The 26,151-nt window shown below is 38.0% G+C and overlaps 1 protein-coding gene across 2 annotated transcripts in view; it reads right to left on the reverse strand.

Moving 5' to 3' along the window:
- Window positions 1–1,060: 1,060 nt before the first annotated feature.
- The window catches only part of LOC124546690 (cystathionine beta-synthase), a 167,003-nt gene continuing 141,912 nt past the window's right edge, over window positions 1,061–26,151 (reverse strand). For both annotated transcript variants that reach the window (XM_047125056.1, XM_047125057.1), the window contains exons 10-11: window positions 20,355–20,548; window positions 1,061–2,030 (exon numbers count right to left, since the gene is read on the reverse strand). In XM_047125056.1, the coding sequence (XP_046981012.1) occupies window positions 1,882–2,030; window positions 20,355–20,548 (343 nt within the window). In that variant the 3' untranslated portion in view covers window positions 1,061–1,881. The remainder of the gene's footprint in view (window positions 2,031–20,354; window positions 20,549–26,151) is intronic.

The following is a 26,151-nucleotide window of genomic DNA, read 5'->3' on the forward strand; positions in this document are numbered from 1 at the left end:
ATTTATCCTGGCACTCTTCAAACCATAAATGTACACTGCAAGCTGTAGCTGTGTGACATGTTGCACTGTTCTGCTGGTAGATGTCATTGTGCCAACGATAAAACATATTTAGTCCCCAAGGAAAGATGCATACTTGCGTTGACCCACTGTGCCTTCCAGAATGAAGAGATTGCCCAGGGAATGCCAAAAAAGATTCCCCAGACCATATGGTCTCTCCTCCAGCCTGTACCATTCCAACAATTTTAGCAGGACCATACACAGCCATCTGTCTGATGTTGCATAAACCGTGATTCATTTAAAAAGACCATCTGTTGCCAGTCTGTGGACATACACTTGCAGTATTGGCACGCAAATTCCAGCCTTCCTCTCCATCACCAATGAACAGCAGTCAGCAAGGGTGTATGAACCAGGTGCCTGTTGTGGAGGCCCATATGCTGCAACATTCACTAAACGGTTGTTGAGGAGTCACTGTTGGTAGCCCCTTAGTACATCTGGGTGGTCAGTTGTGCAACAGTTGCATGTTCTGCCCATACACATCTACGCAGCCATTGTCCATCCCTGTCATCTATGGTCTGTGGTGCAACAGTTGTCTCTGGTTTTGGATAGCACCATTCTGCCATGCTTGGTATACTTCAATCACAGCAGCATGCAATCAGTTCACAAACTTAGCCATTTCATTAATGCTTTCACAGTTGGTCCAAAAGCCAATGATCACGCCCTTTTGAACATTAGATACATAGTCCTGTTTCTGCATTATATGACTGCCCTTTTTTCTGTGTCCCTCCAACACCTTTCATATACCCTTCACTGCTTGACCTTCTGTCTGTGGGTTGTTACTGCACATTGTCATCAAACATAAATTGCGGTCACATTAATTTGACTGGACTGTGTACATTGTTAATGTACATTGCAACTGATGACTGCTTTTCTTTTAAAATTGGATTTACATACATACAAGAACACATGGGCCAATACATTATTCCATAACAGACACTATAACAATATTATTTAACTTTAGTTCAGCATGTTGTTTATTACAAGTCAATTTATTAGACAGATATTTTCTAAAAAAGTATTTATTGATCATCAAAACAGTGAAAAAATATAACTCATATGAAGGTGCATGTTAACATCAGTACTGAGTCACTTCATTAGACAACACATGCCACAATGCATTTCTTAAATTGTATTTTATGATGCCTATCAATGGAACAATACACTTAACCATGAATAAGCACCACTATAAATGCTATGCAACAGAATACATGCCACAAAATCAAACTTCAACTTCACAGACATTTGCATTTGTACTTTGCAGTTTCTGCTTTGACCTTGGCATCAACATAAATTATAATTTAATTCCCTTATACTCTTCAGATTCCCTTTATTTTGTATCAAAAAAGGTAACTGTAAGTCTGAGAATACATATATTTTCAGCCACTGGAGGAACTACACTTTTTTAACCATTTTAATGATAAACTCCTCTCTCTTCTCATAGATTAATTTTAAAAAATTACTAGCCATCAGTCCCTCCTTGAGCTATGTTCTAGCTTCTGTTTCCTTTGCTCAGTCATTTATGATGAATTTTGTTGCATTTGACATTGACCTAACACATGAAACAAAATTAATTTTTCTAATGCAAACAATTTTTACTAGTCAATGATCATCTACATAAAAAGTTTGTTAATTGTTTCTTTGGTGGTGCCTCTCCATTTGGTGCATACAATGGGCATTTTAATCATTTCCTTTGTCTCTGAATTGATGGATGAAATAAAAACTATCTGTATTGTTCAGTACAGTTTTTCATTCTTGGACACATTTTTTCACTCTTAAACATCCAATTGATGTGTAATAGAATGCTGAAAATCACAGTTCACATGTTTATTCTGATTCAGATGTCTTTATACTTCCATTAAGGATGTCACTGCCATTTGTTACACCACCCTTGTTTGTTATATAGTTCAGAAGATCTATCGGTGTAACAATTCCAATAATTACTTCCCTTGTCTCAACCACATTGCTATTTGTGTCTGAAAGAGAAACAAAAATTAGAAAAATTAACACAGTAGTATCATGCACTTATACAGAAATACTGAGAAATATTTTAGAGAAGCTACTTGTTGTAGGCCTATATACCACTTCTTGTCCTATGCTATAGAGCTCTAGCAGTTTGTCATTCTGACTGCACATTGTTTTACTAGTGAAAATGAGTAATAAATTTATAGTACATGTAACATAATATAATCACAGTCAATGATCAGTTCGACATCTTGACTGTATACATGAATGAGCATTTGAGAAACGGGGCTGTGACCTTGAAATTAAATGCAGGAAAATGAAACATAAATAAATAAAATTCTAAAGTAAAGCAGTAAAGCATAGCAATAGAACTTCTGTTCTCAAAACAAATACCTTCTCCAACAGAAATTTGTGTTCAACACAGCCGGAAGATTTTCACAAGTTCCAGCAGATACTTACTGCAAACTATTAATATGGTATGGAAAATTCTTGGTGGAATATAAATAATTTATGAGTGCTCTTTACATTATTTTCTGGCAAACTATAGTTATTAAGGATATCTATGATATTGTCCACAAATGTAAAGACAACTTGTTCAACTGATACAGTGATTAAAAGACAAAGTGCCTTTCATTTATAATAAGAAATTGGTCAAAATGTTTCCAATCTTGGTTACCAACAGTTTTCAAATAGTTTGGAAAATACAGTTAATAGTGAGACCATTCTACAGTTGTTTACATTGCTAGCATCCCCTTTTTATGAAGTGGTTCTATGATGCGAATTTCATCCTTCCTGGGAATATTCCCTGGTACATTACCATGTTATGGAAGGCACAACTCTACATCATTTACTAGTTGAGGTTTTCAGTAGCACATCACATATGTATAGAGTACTTCTGAAAACTGTTTATTCTTTGATGAAGCAATGGTCTTCCTCAGTTCACCATGACTACAGGAGATTGGTAATTTGATCAAAAGTAATGAAAACTTCATTTTTGAGGATATCTACTGCCTCACACACAGCTGACTTGTTGGCTCTGTTACACTAAGGAAATGTTCAGTGAACATGTTGCCAATAATTTGCTTATTACAAATTTCAGAACAACAGCTGAAGCCCTGCTGAATGTCTCTCCTGGCTCATTTTTACATTTTTATTTTTCCCTCACTTTATTCAGACCACTAAGAGAGATGAAAAGGCAACTGTGATGTGGTTTGGAACTTGATAGTCAGAAAAAGGAAGGAAAGGAAAACTGGTGGGACAAATTAGACTATGGTAAAGAAAAGAAAGGGGAAGCTGACTCATATAATTCTTCACAGAGCACAATTTGGTCTTTGTTAACACAGTTTAAGAATCATGAAAGAGGGGTGTATATCTGAAAGTGGAAGAGATCTGAACACACCATACGGCTTCAGATAGATTACATAATGATAAGATTTTAAACCGCAAAACATTTCCAGTGCCAAATATGAACTGCAGATTAAAACTGAAGAAAATACAGAAAGGTAGGGGATTCATCCTATTTATGACCTTTTGGTTCCCTTATGCCCAACAGGAAAAAGGAAATGTGTGGCCAGAAATATTGCAAGAAGGATCTCACAAATCACTGAAAGCCCTAAGTAAAAACAAGACCCATGAGAGTAGACAATTACTTAGAACTTTGAAAGAACATACCATAATAAAACTATTCCGCCAGGTGTGCAAGATATATGAAACAAGTGAAATACATGTAGTCTTATAGAAGAATGCAATAATTTCAATTCAAAAGAAGGTAGGTGGTGACTGGAGTGCATATTACTGAATTATCAGTCACATTAGTCATGGCTGCAAAATATTGACACAATGTACTTAGAGAACAATCAAAACATTGGTAGAAGCTGACTTCAGGGTAGATCAGTTTGGGATCCAAAATGTAGGAACATGCAAGGCAATACTGATCCTGCATCTTAACATAGAAGATAGTTTGAAGAACGGAAAACCTATATTCATAGTATTTGTAAAAGTACAGAAAGCTTTTGACAATGTTGAATAATGGAAAGCCCAGGATGGAATAACAACAATATGGAAAAGATAGATTGCTACTCACCATAGAGTAGGCATTGAGCTATACACACACACACACACACACACACACACACACACACACACACACACAAAAAAAAAGCACATCTCACATAGACATGGCCACTGTCTCTGGACTTTTCTGCTTTTGGACAAGGACTGTCCAAAAACCTCAAATATTTCACAATGGAAAATCTGGGATGGAATGTAACAGTATTATGAAAAGGAAAGTTGCTACTCGCCATATAGCTGAGATACTGAGTCGAAGATAGTTACAACAAAAAGACTGTAACAAATAAAGCTTTTGGCCAGTAAGGCCTTCATAAAAATAGAAGAAACACGCACACGCACACGCACACGCACACGCACACGCACACGCACACGCACACACGCACACACACACACACACACACACACACTCACTCACGCAAACGCAACTCACACACACACGTCTGCAGTCTCAGGCAACTGAAACCACACAAATATTTCACTAGGATATTTCATTGTGCCTGTCTGTGATGCAATTCCTCCTCTATGTAGCAAGTAACAATCTATCCTTTCTATTTTGACAAAGTTGAGTGGACTAAATTTTTTGTAATTCTTAAGATATCATGGGTAAAATACAAGGAGTGAAAGGTTATTTACAACTTGGACTGAAAGAGGACTATACTTATAAGAGTCAAAGAATATAAAAAGCAAGCAGTAGTTGGCTAAGGAGTGAGACAGGGTTGTAGCCTATCCACAGTGTTATTCAATCAGTACACTGTGCAAGTGTAAAGGAAATCACCACCACCACCACCACGAACAACAACATCAATTTGTGAATAATATTTCAATACTTTTCAAAGAAGATGAGTTTTTAATAGCTGTTTCATGTTCTAGGTTTATTATACAGGCTTTCTTTCTTTTAAGACATATCTTGGTGCTGGTATTTATCCATGGCTTCTTAACACGTTCTTAGAGGTGCATCTTGCTATTTATGCCATATATTAATGGCCTGGTGAGCAATATTAATAGCAACCTCAGATGTTTTTGCGTGTGATTTAGCTATCTATAATAAAGTACTGTTTGAAAGAAATTGCACAAATATTCCATCAGATTGCACTATGGTTCAAAGCGGTGCTAAGACTGATAACTCAGAAATGCAAAACTATGCACTTCAAAAAATGTAGAAATGTAGTATTTTATGACTACAACATCAACAAGTAACTACTGTAATCAGTCATTATACAATTAACTGGATTTAACAATTCATAAGAGTAAGAAATGGAATTATTATGTAGGCATAATTGTAGGTAAAGCAGGTATCAGACTTCAGTACATTAGTAAGATACTAGGAAAAGACAGTCAGTCTACAAAGAAGACTGTTTATAAAACACTCATGGGAGCCATAGTAAAATACTGCTCAAGTGTGCATTGATGATGGGCTGTGAGTGCAAGACCAGTCACCTCAGTTTTATTGCACCAGGGTACGCACTCATTCAATGAAGTGTATGTCTACCATGTTGCATCATACCTCACTCACATCATACCCACAACTGTACCCAACTTCCACACTGATGACCCTACGATTCGCAGTGACTGTGTACAATCTAATTTTTGCAAGAATATGGTTGCTACACTAGGACAATGCAAACTCTGTTAACTGATGAGTGCTGAAACTGGCATACTGTGCCAACAGCTTCTGTTCTGGACAGTGCAGTGCTTCTCAACTGATTTGTCCACCATCTATAGACATCAGTTATTCAACTGAAGTGCTCAACTACTCTGGTTCAACTTACAATGCCAGTCCTGAACAACTAAATACAACAAACAATCTGCTGTGGGACCTCATCGCCTTAACCTACTTGCAGAAATACTATGCAAAGACTGGACTGCAACATTCTCACTGTATAGATTCACATTCATTCAGCACAGACAGCACATCTTCTGCACCACATGAAAATCTGTTCACTTTGCCTTTGTTGACGCCAGTTGCCTGGCTTTCATACGTGGCCATGGAACATACCCAGTTTTGTTCAGACCAACCTCAAACCTGGCATACAAATGTGGACAACTTATTTCTAACTAGTGGTGTTGCAAATGAACAATCACATCAAGAATGTTCTGTGGATCACCGCTATGGTATTCACATTGTTGATGACAGTGTTGGCTGTCTTGAACCACAGCAACAGCCTTGGCACGCTTCCCTCCTCATAGGACCCGAGCCAAATCGATTTAACAAAATCGCTTCAGACTCTGGCATCACCGCACCTGTCTGGATTGACAGCCTTTGCGTATCAACAAACCCCCACATCCCCGAGACCCGTACCACGCCTGCACAGCACATTCCCATCAGCACCGCACCTGTGCAGAACACTACCAAGCACGCTACATTCTCACCTACACGAAACATCATCAATACGCAATGCCCGCACAACAGCTTCACACGACAAGTTGAGCCACACCCAGGCAGAACTGCTTTGTCCAGCAGCTTGCATCCCTGCCACAGTTTGGCACACAACTGTCGACTAACTTGTGACAAGTCGACAGTGTCTGCAACAGGTTCACCTACCAAGAAGACCATACTAGTCATCTCCGTGCTCTGCACAACAACGAATCTTTTCTCACACCACTGACAATGACTGCTACTGGACTTCAAATCTCCGATTGCACACATGAATGTCATCTTCTCATCAACCCAGTTTCTAATGAGTATTTCGTGCAGCTTCCACCTCCATTTGTCCCACTTCCAGCAAGCCACTTTTTGGCAGACATCAGCTCTGACATCAAACTGCAACTACTTGATCTTTCATCATCAATGGACAAACCTATGGCATTCCAACCGCATGAAGTTGCCAGTTCGTCAATCATAGCGCACAGACTCATGACCAAGAACCCATTACAATCACTATCCGACCACCTTATATGGACTTCTCTTTTAAGGAAATCATAAAACCAGACCTAGTGATGGAGCTTTTTATGCCAATTCCACCTCTCCTCAATCATACAACACAACAACACACCACACTCTTTTACTTCAACAGGGCCCTGCATCCCAGGACCTTTCACCCTGGCGCCTCCAACTCTACCTGGTACATCGACCATTAAAGACAAACAACAGGAAGACAATTGTACATCCATCAACACAGTCAAGCAGTGTGCCCCCTCAGCTGAAGAGTTCTCGGTGATTCACCTACACTATGCTGACTGTTATTCATCATCAGATGCTCTCCGTATGGAGAACACATTGGTCCTACAATATAATGATGCACAAATGCTGCGCAGCTAGCGCCATTCGACGGCCAACACCGCGGTTCCTGGTGTGTCCGCTGTGCCGTGCGTGTGATCATTGCTTGTACAGCCCTCTCGCAGTGTCCGGAGCAAGTATGGTGGGTCTGACACACCGGTGTCAATGTGTTCTTTTTTCCATTTCCAGGAGTGTAGTTTTTTTTACATTTAATGTTTCAAGAAACAGTGTTAAAAACAAATGGAAATATCATGTGAAGGTTCTTGTTGAGCAGGTTCTTATGATTTTTGTAAAGGCCTAATTCAATAACAACATCTCAAATCACTTCGTTCAAATGTTAGTAATAAGTCACCTCCAAAAAAGACTATTTACAATTGGCTTGCAGTATTTCTATACAGTTGTGCTTTCTTCAGAAATTACTTGGATGAAGATGGACCAAAATCAAATGCTGTTCCAAAAAAACACTGATATCGTGTGAAACATGATTGAAGAGAATCAGCATGTGACACCATGAGGCAGATGCATTCTTAATATATATCAAAGACAACAAAATATTTGATTTTTCATAAAAATATATCTTTGAAAAAGATCTGTTCCCAACAGACCCCACACAATTCGACCAAAGCTCAAAACCAGGCTTGGGTCATTTGATGCACAGAAATATTCAAAAACCTTGATCAAGGAAATGGAAAATTTGTATAAGACATCATAATCAGATATGAAAATTGGCTATATTTATACAAGCACATAACTAAGCAGCAATTAAATGTTTCAGTCTTCCAAGGTGAACTGGAACCAACAAAAGGGCTTCATTTATTAACATTTGCACGTACAGAAAATTTTGCTTTTCTGGTGTTGGAAGGATTGTCCATTGCCCTTTATTGAAACATTCCCCTGGGATGCTGGAATTTGTAAAAGCTTCCAAGAAAATGAATGTTACTGTGACCATTATTGGTTTTGAGGGTCAAAGAATGATGAATGGTATGCAACAATTTGTTCACCACATGCCATCAATGACATCAGGAAAATGTCCACACAATTCTTCACATGATGATTACGGCAGTCACACAGCACAATATTTTTGGCAGAGGAAAACCATAAAATCAATGTCTCATTGTCTACATTCACTCAGTTTATTGTCTAAAAACTTCTTTTTTTCCCCTATGTCAAACAAAAAATTGATGGAAGTAATTTTCAGCTCTATAAGAAAGTGTCAAATCCTTCCCAAACCATTTTTTCAAGGTGCCAACATTAGAAAAGTGGTTCCTCACTAAAAGAAATTTGTGTGTTCTAAGGTAGAGCAACACGATGATAACATATGATATAATGGCGCAGGGGAAATAAAGGGGTAGATGCAACGTAATCTGGTAAGGAAAGGAAGTCACAACTTTCTCTCAAGAACTGCCAGCCCAATTCCCCTGTGCTAGAATAATTTAAATTTACATCTACATTCTGCAAGTCACCTTATGGTGTGTGGCAGAGGGTACTTTGTGTCACTACACCACTTTACTGTTCCATTTGCAAATGGTTTGTGGAAAAAATGATTGTTGGTAGGCCTCTGTCTAAGCGTAAATCTCTAATTTTACCTTCATGGTCTTTTCTTGAGATACATGCAGGAGGAAGGAATATATTGGTTGTCTCTTCTATGAATGTACACTCTTGGAACTTCAATAGTAAACCACCCTGTCACACAGAACACCACTCTTGCAGTGCCTGCAACTGGAGCATGCTGAGAGTCTCCATGACACTTTTGTGTTTACTAATGAATCTGAAATGAAATATGTTGCCCTTCTTTGGACCATCTCTGTTACCTCTATCAATCCTTTCTGGTATGTATCCCAGACTGACAAGCAATATTCAAGTATTGGTCGAACAAATGTTCTGTAAGCTACCTTGTCTGTGGAAGGACTACAATTTGTGACTTCTTCTTATGGGGCAACTGCAACTGTATCAGTCCATTTTGAAAAATGAAGAAATTGCAGGACAGTTGCTTAATCCACAATTTTTATTGTGTGCACACGGCTGGTTTTAGAACAGTTAAAGTACCATCACCTGGTGTAAACTGTAATAATAAAAATGTTGTTATGCATGAATGGGAGGGGATACTCAAATCTGAAGTATGAGAGAAGGAACTATGTGCCCAAATCTTGTAAACTAAAACAAATGAAAAGAGCAGACAGGATGTTACAAATAAAATCACTTAATGAACGGAGGTCATCATCACCCCAATATTGTCAAGAAACCAAAGGTTCCATATCACAAGGATAAAAGGGACAAAAATTAAATAATAAGCATTCCCCAAGGCTGTGTTCCCAGGAACACAAGCAGAAAAACACCTAACAGTTTGGTTTCAAGACAACATTTGCGTGATTTGACCTCAGTTTATTAAGTGATTTTATTTGTGAGTAACATCCTGTTTTCTCTTTTAATTTGTTTTAATTTATAAATTTCTGCCACATAGTTCCTTATCTGGTATTTCAGATTTGAGGATCCTATGCTATATGTATGTTACAGAACATTTTTACTATTACAGACTACATCATATGACAGAACTTTAACAGTTCTGAAACCAATTGTGTGAACAAAATAAAAAACTGTGGATTGAAACCAATTGTGTGAACAAAATAAAAAACTGTGGATTAAGAAACTGTTCTGCAGTTTCTTTATTTTTCAAAACACAATTCCTGAGCATTCTTCCAATGAATCTCAGGCTGGCATCTTCCTTACCTGTGGTCAGATTAGATTAGATTTACTTTCATTCCAATTGATCCCCTAGTGAGGAGGTCCTCCAGGATGTAGAACATGTCAGAAAAACAATAATACATGACAAATATTTACAACTAAAACAAATAATCATAATGTACCTTCCACAGGTCCCAAGTGGAATGATCATCACCCCCACCCCAAAGGAAACTGCTCCATGTTCATACTACTATATACTTCATGTATATAATTCAGCAACTGTTCTTCAATTGTTTAATCATACAATAGAGGGTCTTGCTGCCTGTTTATTCACCTGAGTTTCTCTCAGCATGTACAGTGTTCAAATAATTAACAGGAATGCAGATGGATGACATTGTTGACAACAACCAATATTTGCCTTGAAAATGACAGGGTGGTCACCTGTCAAAATGTTGTTGTTGTTGTCTATAATGTCACCTGCCTGCATTCCCATAAGTTATTAATACATTATATTTGTTTATGCTCAGGGTGGACTGCGAATCCCTGCACCAAGTGTCAATGCTCTGCTGGTCCTCCTGCATTTTGGTATAGTTTTCTATCATTGCAGCTTCTCTCTATATAACAATATTATCCACAAAAAGTAATATGGAACTTCTGACATTACCCACTAGATCATTTATATATGGCATAATCCGTGTCACTTCAGGCAGGGGGGTTACCTTCATAGTCTCAGATATTATTGAATTTAGCATATGTTAAAATTCAGTAGTAAGTAAGAAACACATTTTTTTCTCTCCAAAAAAATTCCTGTTCTGTGATACAGGCCACCAAAGATGACAATGCAAACACCATTTTGAAGATGCGAATTTCAGAAAAATTTCTTAAATGTAATCCCTGTAACAGTTCTATATAATACATTGGTAGAGTTTTTTTCATTTGAAAGATAGTTGCATTATGATTGCAATGGTATCCTCCACTTGGACATATCTGTCGAAGTTGGTTGGTAGCCCTGCACAAGGCTGCATGTAAGGAGACAGAGCTCTCGTGAAAGATAAGTAATTTAGCTTGTAATTAATTGTAGTTGAACACTTTTGACTAATTAGATACATTCTTTAGTGTACTCTTCAAGCTCACCATTAAAAGTTTTTCTCTTACTTGTGTAGTGTTCTAGTAATCGCAAAAAGTTCGTTTGTTTACTTATTGCTGCTTAGGCCTAATTTTTCGAGTGTGCATATTTAGCATTATACCGCAATTGGAAGTGCAGTTTCTGTAGTTTAACTGATTAAATACGTTCATTAGGGTGCTTTTCATGCTCACCAGTAAAGGTTTTTATTTTATTTGCGTATTGTTCCAGTAATCACGAAAGTTCGTTTTGTTTATATTTCGTGGCTTTGCCTTACTTTCCAAGTGTGCATATTTAGCGTTATACCACAATCTTAAGTGCATTTGGTATAGATTAACTAATTGAATACATTCATTAGTGTGCTCTTCAAGCTTTCCATTAAAGGTTTTTCTTTTATTTACGTATTCTTCCACTTATCGCAAAAAGTTCGTTACATTCGGTTGTTTAGGCCTAATTTTTGATTCTGCATATTTAGCATTATACCACAAATTTAAGTACATTTGGTAATAGTTTACTCACATATTAGTTTCCAAAACATATTTATTGTCCTTTTGCATCTGCATTTAATACATTATCATTATCACTTAGTAAATCTCTTAACTAATTTCCAAACTACCATGGATACTAAGTGTGTGAGCTGAAGTAGGAAAGTTAGTTCAGGAGTTTTGTGCAACTGTTGTGACAGGTGATTTCAGTGGCGAAATTTTAGCAGTGTGGGAATTGGGGAAGCAAACGAGACTCTTCCATTCTTTTGCAGGGTTTGCTCAAGAGATAGGATTATAGCTGAACAGGAGGAGAAAATTAGAGCCCTTCAGGCTGATTTGGACAGAGCGAGGGAGGAACTGAAGAGGTTAAGGGGGGAGGAGGGCAAACAGCAGTGAGAAGTGGCAGCTGGGAACAGGGGCCACAGAAAGAGGACAGTGTCTGACAGTTTCCCAATTGGCACAACCAATAGATTTGCCTTGCTACCACAGTTAAGTAAGGAAGAGGCTCCAGTAGAAGTAGAAGCAGTTAAGATGCAACAGAATCTCACTAGGAAACCAACTGTTTCAAGAAAAGTAGAAAGCAATAGGAAAGTTCTGTTGCTAGGTAGCAGCCATGGAAGAGATGTGGGCCAGATTTTGCAGGAAAAATTAGGTGACAGGTACCAGGTTACAAACTTTTTCAAGCCAAGTGCAAGTCTTAGCCAGGTGGTAGAGGATATAGGTTCCTTGTGCAAGGGATTCACAAAGCAGGATCATGTGATGATAGTGGGTGGAGTGGGAAACAGTATTGATAGGGATCAGGGCTACATTCCTGAGTGTGACCTGGTGAAAATAGCCTTGGCAACGACCCATACCAGTGTTGGGCTGGTGCCTGCTTTCATGCAGCATGATCAGCCCCAGTTGAACCGCTTTGTTGTTGTTGTTGTTGTTTTTGGGGGAAGAGACCAAACAGCGAGGTCATCGGTCTCCGCTTTGTCAGGAGGGTAAATATGGAGTTGGATCAGATGCGTAGGGCGGCCACTCGGTCAGACATTGGATTCGTTCCTGTCGAGGCTATTGAAAGGTGGTATTTCACAAGGCATGGCCTACATCTCAATAGGAAAGGGAAGGGTAAACTGGCAGGGTTGTTAGCGAAATCCATAAGGGGGAACACTAGTACTCATGGGTGTACCTCTTTTTTTAGACTAATTTCAGTGTCCAATGAGAAGTTCAGGCAGGCAATTGCTAAAGAGGTCCAAAACTCACAAAATTCTCACAACAGGAAAGTAAATAATAATGTTACCATATTTAACCAAAATATTGGTGGATTAAAGAAAAAAGTTGATTCTCACAAAAGTAAAGTAAAAAATAATGTTACCATTTTTCACCAAAATATTCCGGGATTGAAGAATAAAGTGAGCTCCTGGTTTGTTTAGATGACATTGAATCTGATAATGTAATAGATATACTATGCCTGTCTGAGCATCACATTGTGTCTGATATGGAAAAGGTAAATATCAGTGGTTATAAACTAGGTAGTTATAAACTAGCTGCACATATGAGTAGAGAGAATAAGGTGGGAGGAGGAGTTGCCATATATGTCAAAAGTTATCACTGTGTAGAAAGCTTAGATACAAAAAAGTTTTGTCTAGAGCAACATATAGAAGCATGTGCCTGTCAACTTAAACTGAAGGAGGGCTCTTTTATAATTGTAACAGTATATAGGTCCCCTTCAGGAAACTTTCATTTATTCCTGGTAAACTTGGATGCCTTGTTGTGCTATCTGTCAGATAGGGGAAAGCAAATTATTATTTGTGGGGACTTCAATGTTGATTCACTGAAAGAGTGTAATAGGAAGAATGACCTGGAAATCTTGCTCGGTTCTTTCAATTTGACATCTGTCATTAATTTTCCTAGTCGGGTAGTAAAGGACAGCACCAAATTGATAGATAACACTTTTATAGACCAAGATAGGTTTAAAAACATAAATTCTTGTCCTGTTGAGAATGGCCTTTCTGACCATGATGCTCAGCTAGTTACAGTATATGACATAGCTCCAGTCAGTAATTCAAAACTACCCTCCAAAGTTGTGCGTTCAATTAATGACTCAACAATTAGAAATTTCAGAGAAAATCTTCAGCAGTTAGACTGGGATGAGGTGTACAAGGAACCCAATGCTAATTTAAAATATAACTTATTTCATGATACACTTGTAAGAGAATTTGAAAACTGTTTCCCCAAGAAAGTAGTTAAATTTAATTATAAGAAACCATGCAAAAAACCTTGGCTTACTAAAGAAATAAAAATATCTTGTAACCACAAAAGGGAACTGTATCTAACAACAAGAAAGAGTAATGACCCAGAAACAGCCAAATATTATAAAAACTACTGTGCTACATTAAGAAAGGTTATTAAAAAGTCCAGAAGCATGGCATCATGTCTGAGATTAATACCTCTGATAACAAAATCGAAACAATTTGGAATATTATTATAAGGGAGACAGGACAACCAACAGTACAGGATGACGGCATCACCATCAAAGAAAATGGAAACTTGATAAACAACAAGCCGGAAGTCGAAAATATTTTGAATAATCATTTTTGAAATGTTGTAGACAAAATAGGATCTAAATGTTCATTAGAAGAAGCAAGGCAGTTAATGGAAGAGGTCTTACCCACACCATTTGATACAATTGAAATTCCACCCATCTCTCCTTCTGAAATTAGGAAGATAATAAACTCTCTCAAAAATAAAAGCTCACATGGAATTGATGGCATTTCCAGCAGGATAATAAAAGCTTGTTCCCAAGAAATAAGTGGGATTCTTAGCCACATATGTAATAGCTCTCTGAAGCAGGGTATTTTCCCAGATAGACTAAAGTATGCCATTGTTAAACAACTGCATAAAAAAGGGGATACGTCTGATGTCAACAACTCCCGCCCAATTTCTCTTCTGACTGCCTTATCCAAAATTCTTGAAAAAGTAATGTATTGTAGAGTAGCTTCACACCTTTGTAAACATAAAGTTTTAACAAAATGTCAGTTTGGTTTCCAGAAGGGTTTTTCAATGGAAAATTCTATATATACTTTCACTAATGAAATATTAAATGCTCTGAGAAACCGGAAGTCACCCGTTGGGATTTTTTGTGATCTATCAAAGGCGTTTGATTGTGTAAATCATGGAATACTTCTAGATAAGCTCAAGTACTGTGGTATGAATGGAACAGTGCTCAAATGGTTTAAATCACACCTAACTGGAAGAGTGCAGAAAGCTGAAATAAACAGTTCACATAATATGCAAAAAACTGGTGATTTCTCAAACTGGGGAACAATCAAGAATGGGGTGCTGCAAGGTTCGGTCTTGGGTCCTCTGCTGTTCTTAATATATATTAATGACTTGCCAATCTATATTCACGAAGATGCAAAGCTGGTACTTTTTGCCGATGATATCACACCCAACAGTCAAGAATTAACTGGTGAAATTGCAAATGATGTTTTTTTCAGAAAATCATTAAGTGGTTCTCTGCAAATGGGCTCTCATTAAACTTTGACAAAACACAGTATATACAGTTCCACACAGTAAATGGAATGACACTATTAATAAATATAGACTTGAATCAGAAAGCGGTAGCTAAGTTAGAATATTCAAAATTTCTAGGTGTATGCATTGATAAGGGGTTGAACTGGAAAAAACACACTGAGGATCTGCTGAAACGTTTGAGATCAGCTACTTATGCTATTAGGGTCATTGCAAATTTTGGCGATATACATCTGAGTAAATTAGCTTACCACGCCTATTTTCATTCTCTGCTTTCATATGGCATCATATTCTGGGATAACTCATCACTGAGTAAAAGAGTGTTCATTGCACAAAAGCGTTTAATCAGAATAATTGCTGGAGCTCATCCAAGATCATCCTGCAGACACTTATTTAAAGAGCTAGAAATCTTCACTATACCCTCACAATATATATATTAACTTATGAAATTTGTTGTTAACAATCCGAACGAATTCAAAAGTAATAGCAGTGTACATGGCAACAACACTAGGAGAAAGGATGATCTTCACTACTCAAGGTTAAATCTAACTTTAGCTCAGAAGGGGGTAAATTATGCTGCCACAAAAGCCTTTGGTCACTTACCTAATAGCATCAAAAGTCTGACACATAGCCATATAGCATTTAAAAGGAAATTAAAAGAATTTCTTAATGGCAACTCCTTCTACTCACTAGATGAATTTTTGGATATAGTAAGTGGGTAATTTCCCTACCCCCACAAAAAAAGAAAAAAAAATTGAGTGTCATGTAATATTTTGTGTAATGTAATATCTTGTATAGACACCTTTTATTAACCTGACACATTCCACATCATCACGAAGTGTTGTATTCATGATCTATGGATCAAGTACTAATCTAATCTAATCTAGTTCTTTTACTGTTGCATTTTGATTTTTTTTTTTTTTATAATTTACATAAAATTTTTTTTTTCAAAAATGCCGATCCAGAAAAGTTAGATTTTTTTCTGTTCATTAGTACCATGCAGTACTACATTCTCTATAAATGATAGCTTCCACTTTTCAGTTGGAAGGTTTTATTTCAAAAAAATCATTTTTTTTTAAACTTTCAAGGGCAATATATGTCTTTTGTTTCTTACTAATTTCTTTGTTAAAATGTTTATTTCTATTGTCTTTGTTGCAGTTACTTCTAATCACTCTCTTTGTTGCTGTTACTTCTTATCACTTTCTTTGTTGCAGTTAGTTCTTTTCACTTTCACTGTTGCAGATATTTCTTACACTCTGTTGTAGTTTCTTGTCAGTTTCTTTGTCATAGTTGTTTTTGCATATTTCTGTATTGTACTTGTTCAGTGGTAATTTGTTTACTGAAGAGGCTTCTAAGAATCTGAGACCATCCAGTGAGTTCTGCATTTTCATGAGGAATTTTCCAGGTGACACAGCTGCGGTGTATTTTGTGAAATGGACTGTTTGAAACATCTTCTGACTGGGGCCACAGGAGAGCGAAGTGTGCTAACTATTTGCATATCCATAAAAGGGTTATATAACACACAAAAAAAAGACTTTGTTCAGGTCGGGAATAAGTGTTCTCATTTGAAGAGTCTGTTTCAAAGTGAAGATGCTTACAGTGATGACTTTTTGTGTTCTAAATGTTTTGACAGAATAACAACAATGATAGTAAATGAACAAGGTGAAGCCTCCCATGGTGCAGATGATGCAGATTTTGCATCACTAGAGGAAGAATTAAATAGCCTGAATCAGTCAACTACAGAGCTAAGTGTTAATCCTCTTAGGAAACTGTGGTCAGTGAAGTCGAGTCATAAGTTCTATGCATCAGGAAAACACAGAGAAATTACTGAAGCTGTGGATGAACACACTACAGCAAAACTGACCACACTCTTCAAAGTAGAAATTCCATATTCAGAAGAAAATGAACCAAAGCACTCTTGCACCTCTTGCCAGGAATGTTTCACAAATATCAATTCAGCTGTTGAATATTGTGCATCCTAAAGTGAAAAGTTGCAAGTTTTAACTATTATTCCAGAGACATTTTCAAAGAAAACGACTTTGAACCACATTCCATCAGTCTCAAAGTACATGGCAGACAAATCAAGAAATGTGAGGTCTGTAAAAGGAGTCTTTCGAAGACCGGAGTCCTATTATGGTCATCCTGTAGAAGTAGCTCAAGTTCAGACAGTGCAATCATTCTATCTGGAAGATAAGTGGGACTGTTCTCGCCGGAGTGCAAAAAAAAAAAAAAAAAGGACACTATAACTGTAACAGTAGGTCAAAAAGTTGTGAAAGTGAACAGGTACATGAGTTGCAGTATCAAAGGAACTTTTGCAATTTATAAGACCAACTACACATTTTGGAAGATCAAAATTTTATGCACAATGAACTGAGTGGGTAGTTCCGCATCCACCTAGAGATGTCTGTTTATGTGTGTAATGCTTGAATTTTGAACTTTGCGTGGTAGCTTTGAAGAACTTACTGGAGCGTGTGACATACGACACCTTGGTTGGGTGCGTGAAATCATTAGTAGTCTGTGATGTAAAGCGAGAGACTTGTTTGTTTCAAGAATGTGATGACTGGAAAGGAAGGACTGTCTTTACAGGCACTTGGCCTGGAAGATGTAACAGGTAACTCTGCAGAAATTACATATGCGACATGGGAGGAAAATAAAATAATTAATAAATCAGTTTCCTTTGACAGTTTCATTGATGAACTTGTTAAGTGGTCAGTGAAAGCAGTAACACACCAGTACCTGAAGAAACTGCAACAACAACACATTGCAAAAGTGAAAGGGTGTGTACAGGCTGAAGAACTATGTTTAGTGCTTTAGTGATTTTGCTGAGAACTGGTCTGTAATTCTCCAACAAGAAGTACAAGGGTATCATTGGAGTAATGACCAGGTTTCAATTTTTACAGGAGTGACATATTTTCAAAACAAGACCACAAGTGTTGCAGTTATAAGTGATGACACAGGACACAACTCAGCACATGCTTTGATAGCAATGTACAAAATTCTTCAACTGCAAACAGGGGCAGAGAAGACCATCATTATTTCTGATGGTGCTCCTAGTCATTTTAAAAATCATTACTAGCCGTTTGAATTGAGTAAGTCGGCTGTGCCAACTGACTGCGTATACTGTGCTACTGGTCACAGGAAGGGGCCTTTTGATGATGTAGGAGGCCTGCTGAAGCACCATGCTGCAAAACATAATCTTTCCAGACCAAATACATACAGCTGTGATTCTGAATGCTAAAGATTTTACAAGAGTCATGAATCTTACACACCCACAGCCCTCATTCTTTTATCCAAAGAGGAAATTGAAGAATTCTGTGAAATGGAAAAAAAAGAATGGTCCAAAAAAAACTATTCCTGTGAAAGGAATTCAGAAGGCACCTTTTTGGTCGCAAAGTGATGGGCAAACTCATATTGCACGCACTTTAAAGAGCAAGAAAGAAGAAAGTTCATTCATTCAGCCAAAATCTCGGAAACAGCTGGATAATATTCAGATTTACAGCCTGAGAAGGGGGATGTTTGTGGCATGCATGTATGACTGTGACTGATGGATGGCAGAGATTATAGACACCAGTTATGAGCTAAACGGAATTGTAGTGAACTTTATGCTACCACACGGACCAGCTGCTGAATATAGGTTTCCAGCTTAAGGACAGCAACAACACCATCAGGGCTCACTTCCTGTTCACAATGTTTTGAAGATGGTAAGTGTTCCAGTTCCTATTGGTTCAACAGGAAAGCATCACTCTATATCAAAGGAAGATTTTTAGTTCATTGACTGGCTAATTTCAGTACAGAACAGAGTGCACAGAAGTTGTATGAATTGAAACCTTTTAGTCTCTGGACCTTTCACATACATTTTGGAACCATTTAAAATGCTTGAAAAATGAGTCTCTTACTCATCTTTCAAAACTAAAATTATGTTAAATAAGGCTGGATTTTGATTTTTATGATACTGTTATGTCATGATGTGGTAATAAAACAGGTTTTATGTATGGCAAAAATTTCAATTGTCTATAAAACCTGTTCAACCTAAAAGTGGAAGCTCTCCTTTTAAGGAAATGTGGAACTATATGGTACTAATCAACAGAAAAAAAAATCAAAATTTTATGGATTGGCATTTCTGGAAAAAAAAATTCCATAAATTATAAAAAAGTTCAGAATGCTATAGTAAAAGAACTTTGACAGATATAAGTCCAAATGGAGGATTTCTTTGTAATGATCAAACAGTTATCTTTCAAATAAAAATAGTCCCAACAAAATACCCAGAACTGTTCCAGAGATACAGAAGTTTAAAAATTTTTTCAAAATTCGCATCTTCAAAATGGTATGCGCAGTGTCATCTTTGGGGGGCTGTATCTCAGAGCAGAAATTTTTTTGGAGAAAACAAAAAAATACATGATCCTTACTTAGCCCCTCATTTTAACATATGCTAAATTCAATAATATCTGAGACTATGAAGGTAAGATTTTTTCCCAGCATGCCTGAATTGATATGGATTATGCCATGTATTGTGAAAAGCAATGGCCCCATAAAACTCTCTTGGGATATGATCAAAGTTAGTTTTACATCTGAAGATTTTTCTGTCTTGGAATGACATGCGGTGTTATATTTGATTGAAACTCTTCAATCCAGTCATACAGCTGATCTGATATTCCATATACTCTCATTTTGTTCATTAGGCGGCAATGGGAAATGGTGCCAAACACCATCCAAAAATTAGAGAATATGGGTTCAAGCTGGGGGCCAGTATCTACTGCTTTCTGGGTCTGATGGTTGAACAGAGTGAGGTGGATTTTTGGTCTCCAGAAGTCTCATAATACCATGATATGTATTCAAGACAAGTTGTTATAGTTCTGAACACTTAAAATGTGTTGTGGCCAAGGTATTAATATAATTTCTTCCTGCAAAACTTGATAATATGGATGAGAAAACAGAAAGTTTCAGTTTCTAAAATAAATAATTGAGGTGTTGAAAAAGCTGGGGGGAACTATTGAAAATAACTGATATGAGATAATGTTCTGAGTGACACACACACACACACACACACACACACACACACACACACACACGAAAATGTATTTCAAATGTTTTATAAGATCCCAGAATGATAGTGTTAAAAGAATAGTCACAGAGACTTGAATAATATATAGATATAGAGTATTACTGTTGGTGTAAATGTGTCTGTTAGACAAGTGATGTACAAATAATGATATACCAAAATAAAACTATTTACTTGACTTACATAGCCTCTGTGAATGAGTGACAAGGACAAAATGATCTCTTTCGAGAAGACGGGATAGCTTGCCCAGTGATGTATCCAGTGTAATCTTCCGAAACTGGCGGTACAACACTTTTTCCACTGGATCAGTGGGTAACGCACGGCTGTTTACGAGACGTGACATCAGATTCCCCATTGTCACCATACCTTGTACACTTCTGTGAAATCAATATACAACACACATTAATGTTTGGTCCAACCAATTTTTCATATGTTCATGGCTATCAATGAAAATATTAAATTCTTGTAACATTTCCTTGCAATCACTTACTTCTTAAAATTAGTTATTCATATAGCTACAAAAAGTGAAAATTAATTACAAAAATTTTCAATAAATGTAAATTAATACCAACCTACTATAAATATAAAACATAAGGAGCAAAATACAGTTAAGGCACAGTTGCCAAAGCATGCTGCAATAAACATAATGTCTTATTATTATTATTGGCAAGTGTTCACCTCTCTTTTAAAAGTAATGGGCACTAAAAGTGTACAGCACATGAGAATTAACTCTGCAATAGAATGTAACAAGGGGAGAGAACTAAATTGGTTCAGTACAAAGAGTAAAAACAGAAATTACAAGAAATGGGGTCAAATACTGAATGATAAATTTAACAACTGAATGTTGTTGCACTTAGAAGACTCTAGTATTATTAATTGCAATTTACAGTTTATATGAACACAATATGTGTCATTACTGTTCCTTCAAGAAGTGCAGCTCATGAAAATAACTGAGCTAGTAGAACAACAAACAAGAAATATATTTTTGCTTCATTATCAACACCATGCAATAATTCTGGGCCCAGTAATATCTGGAACGGGCTACACTATTCATACTAACTGAGAAAAATTCAGCTGCTTCAAAACAAGCATGTCATTCTTAGATGGAGACACCTGATAGAGTCTGTGAGCACACATTTAAGTACACATCAAATGAATGTGAAGACTAAAGAAGAGATATGGTGTCTGCTGTTCATGATACGCCTCTTCAAGAGTCAAAGACACATTCGCTCAGGATTTTCACTTGCATAACAGGTTACTAAGACCCCTCAAGCGAAGAACCCCCTGGATTTTGAACAATACTCTACTACTCCTCAAAGAATGGAGCACACTAAAGAAATGTGGCTTACAAACCTCTCAAGATGAAGAAGTATACAAAGAACTTTGGCGCAAAATACATGGCAGCTGCTGAATTGACAAGACACAGTATCTCATCAGTATTTGTAATGACATATAACAACATCAAAAACTAAATTAAACGCATGGCCTACTCAAGAAGATAAACAGCATCACTCAAGAGTTCAAACTGCGCATGTGGATGGTAGGAGATATAGATGGCACTATTATTAGTGAAAAGCAATTAGCAATAGCTACGTGGAAGTAACATTGTGAAACACTGTATTGCAAAAGAAACAGCTGCGAAGAAGAGAACATTTGTATGGAATCAAATAAAGAACCTGATATCCTGTACAGTGAAATTGAAAATGCCATCAAGCATCTGAAAAACAAAAAAGCCCCAGGTATAGATGGTATTTCCAGAGAAACGCTGATTGATGGGACAGGAAGGCATGCATTCCCTACATTTAATATGTAATGTGTGGAAAATGGGTGATGGCTTAAAGACTGGACTCCATCTGCCCTAATTCCTCTGCACGAAAAAGGATCAGTTAGGGAGTGTTCCAACTACAGGACCATAGCATTAATACCACATACTAGTAAAGTCCTCCTGCATATAATAAATCAATGCCTAAAACTTTTTCTGCAGTCTCAGATTTCCGCAGAACATGCGGGTTTCGTGTCAGGTAAAGGTACTCAAGAGGCAGTCTTGAATTTAAGGCAGATAATTGAAAAATGTTATGAGTTCTGTGTCAATGTACATTTGCTTCCTAGATTATAAAAAGGCGTTTGATTATGTCACATGGGACAAGTTGTGGCATGTGCTCAAAGAGTCTGGAGTTCCAAAACACCTGGTATCCTTACTAAAAGGTCTTTATAATAGCCATACTGCAACCATAAAAGTAGATGGTGAATATTTGGAATTTTTTGATGTGACAAATGGCATCATACAAGGCTGCATAGTCACCTAAGCTCTACAATATCGTGCATGGAAAAACTGAGGGCAGAAGACCACGTGGGAGAGCAGCAAACAGCTGGTTGGATCAAGCCAAGAAGATTACCAGCCTGTCGCTTCACATCAAATTAAGAAAGGCCGAAGATCGCTGTGGATGGAGACATCTGTCTGAAGTTTCAACTATGTAAGAATGAATGAGGAAATGAGGTCACAACACTCAGCAATGAGTAAAATGCCTAATGATGATGATGATGATGAACACTTCTTTAACTACTGTACGGAAGTATGTGTATTATTCTGCAGCTTACATCTTCAGTGAGCTTCCAGTAGAATTGAAAAACTTAAGCAATAAATCCAAGATTTTTAGTTCTAAACTGAAAAGCTTCATCATGGAACATTAATTTTACTCTGTGTAGGAGATCCTTGCAACAGTTTTGAGCACTGTACTGTAAAATATTTTTTACTATTTTAGGCCATTAAGGACAACATGAAATAAACTTCTTTCTTTCCAGTAGTTTTTTGTTCTTTCTGTATGTTGTTCTCTTCTTTCTTCAGTCCATTCTGTACCTTTCTCCTTGTTTTCTCCTGGAAGCCTTTGAAACATTTTACTTTTGCTCTGAAGTTCTCTCTTTCTCCTATTTCTTCCTCCATTATTTCATTTTCTCTCAGCTAACATATCATTTATTGAAAACATTTTTGGTGTTCTTTTTTAATATTATAGTCTTCTTGACTTAAGTTTACTTATTAGCTTCCTATTAAATAATAAGTGACTCCACAACCAAACAGCTTAATTCACATGGACCCACAAAATTTGATGAATTAATCTTAGTTAAATGAAAATTAAAACAACAATGGTCCTCCTGATCCCGGTGAATGTGCACTTGCAGATAACAGCTATGACAAAGAGACCGAATGTTGTTCAACAAATTGGTACATAATTGAGAATGAGTAGCATTGCTTTATGCAGAGTATATGCTTAGAAAATTATTGTGATAAATTAAAGCTGTGTATTGGATTAGGATTTGAATACAAATCCTTGCCTTTTGCAGTTGATTGTAAAAAATGAACTGTTACCTAACAGAGAAGTTTTGACTGCAATGCAGTCCCAATGCAATTATGGTTTTAGTGGTCAAGGCTCAATGACAGTTGCAGATGCATATGATGAAAATACGAGCAACATACTATCTAAAACAGCTATAGGCTTCCTTGGTCTGTGGCTGTATTCAATTAGTACAATAACACTGAGTGATCAGTGGCAGCCATGTAATCCTTCCATTCAATTTGGTGATTGCAGTATACTGAGCTACATTATTTGTATGCACAACAGTTGGCTGACTGTAACATCCCAACTATCCAACTTTACCGATAACTTGCACAGTACATGCAGCACCTAACAGTACAATAAATCAGCTAGTCACTTTTGTAATCCCTCATCACCAATTTTGTAAAGGCCTCATCGCTACTGCTGAGGAAGCCGAGTTTCAACTGTTGTTATGGGAGGCCATGTTTGTGAGTTGGTGAAACAGCTTCTGGTGCAGTACACCACTAAGATAATTTCTCCCTACCACTGTTACACAGATATGTCACAGGGTCAGGTAACAGGGTAGAAAAACAAAGGTCCTACAACACTCTAACAAATTAATAACAAAATGATTAATGGAAAACCTCATATAAGATGTGAAACAAATACTAACAAAGAGATAGAGGGGCTGGCCAGTACTTACCTCAGCTCAGTACAGCCGATAGATACACATAAAACAGAACTGAAAATTTACATTCCTAGCTTTCGGAACTTTGTTCCTTCATCAGGGAGGAGAGAAGGGAAAAAAGGGAAGAAGGGAAAGTGGATTCAGTTACTCACAACCCAGGTTATGAAGCAACAGGGAAAGGTAAACAGGGAGGGTAGCAAGGATGGAGGCATGGTTGTCAGAGGGAAGCCAAAGATATTCTACTGTAAGTACTGTGCCAGCTTCAAACCAAAGAGGATGCATACAGAAGTAAAGAGGTATATAGTATAAAGATAAACACAACTATGTAGGATGAAAAGATGCGTGAATGGCTAAAGAGGAAAGGGAAAGAGGAGAAGACTGAAGAGTGAATGGGAGTGAGGTTGTTTAACGTAGGTTCAGTCCAGGGGGATGGCGGGATGAAAGGATGTGTTGGAGTGCAAGTTCCCATCTCCGCAGTTCAGAGGGACTGGTGTTGGGTGGGAGAAGCCAAATGGCACATACGGTGTAGCAGGTGCCTAGGTCCCTAGAATTATGCTGGAGGGCATGCTCCGCTACTGGGTATTGGGCATCTCCTAGGCGGACAGTTCGTCTGTGTCCGTTCATGCGTTCAGCCAGTTTGGTTGTTGTCATGCCGATGTAAAAGGCTGTGCAGTGCAGGTATGTCAGTTGATAAATGACATGTGTAGTTTCACACGTAGCCCTGCCTTGAATTGTGTATGTTTTACCAGTAGCGGGGCTGGAGTAGGTGGTTGTGGGGGGATGCATGGGGCAGGTTTTGCGGCGGGGTCGGTTACAGGGGTAGGAACCGCTGGGTAGAGAAGGTAGTCTGGGAATATTGTAGGGTTTAACAAGGATGTTACGGAGATTAGGGGGGCGACGAAAGGCAACTCTGGGTGGTGTGGGGAGAATTTTGTCAAGGGATGATCTCATTTCAGGGGTTGACTTGAGAAAGTCATATCCCTGGAGGAGTAATTTGTTGATGTTTTCGAGGCCAGGATAATATTGGGTGACAAGGGGGATGCTTCTGTGTGGTCTGGGGGTAGGAACATTGTTGTTGGACGGGGAGGAATGTATTGCTCAAATCTGTTTGTGGACAAGGTCTGCAGGATAGTTGCGGGAGAGGAAAGCACTGGTCAGGTTATTGGTGTAGTTGTTGAGGGATTCGTCACTGGAGCAGATACGTTTGCCACGAATACCTAGGCTGTAGGGAAGGGAGCGTTTGATGTGGAAAGGATGGCAGCTATCAAAGTGAAGGTACTGTTGTTTGTTTGTGGGTTTGATATGGACAGAGGTGTGGATGTGAGCTTCAACAAGATGAAGGTCAACATCCAGGAAGGTGGCTTGGGTTTTGGAGAAGGACCAGGTGAAATTCAGATTCGAAAAGGAGTTGAGGTTATGGAGGAAATTAAGGAGTGTTTCTTCACCATGAGTCCAGACCACAAAGATGTCATCTATAAACCTATACCAGGCCAGGGGAAGCAGCTGTTGGGTCTTCAGGAAAGCCTCCTCCATGCGGCCCATGAAGAGGTTGGCATAGGAGGGAGCCATCCTGGTTCCCATGGCCGTTCCCCTGATTTGTTTGTAGGTCTGGCCTTCAAAAGTGAAGTAATTATGGGTGAGGATGAAGTTGGTAAGTGTGATAAGGAACGAGGTTTTTGGAAGATCTTCGGGTGGGCGTTGGGAGAGGTAGTGCTCAAGGGCAGAGAGACCATGGGTATGTGGGATGTTTGTGTAAAGGGATGTAGCATCTATGGTGACAAGAAAGGTTTCAGGTGGGAGAGGAGTGGGAATGGATTTGAGGCGTTCTAGGAAGTGGTTTGTGTCTTTGATGTAGGATGGGAGTCTGCGGGTGATAGGTTGTAGGTGTTGGTCTACCAGAGCTGAGATACGTTCAGTTGGGGATTTGAAGCCTGCTACAATGGGACGGCCAGGATGGTTCTCTTTGTGGATTTTGGGTAAT

This window comes from Schistocerca americana, chromosome 1, assembly GCF_021461395.2.
Source record: "Schistocerca americana isolate TAMUIC-IGC-003095 chromosome 1, iqSchAmer2.1, whole genome shotgun sequence".
In the NCBI taxonomy this organism is placed as follows: Eukaryota; Metazoa; Arthropoda; class Insecta; order Orthoptera; family Acrididae; genus Schistocerca; species Schistocerca americana.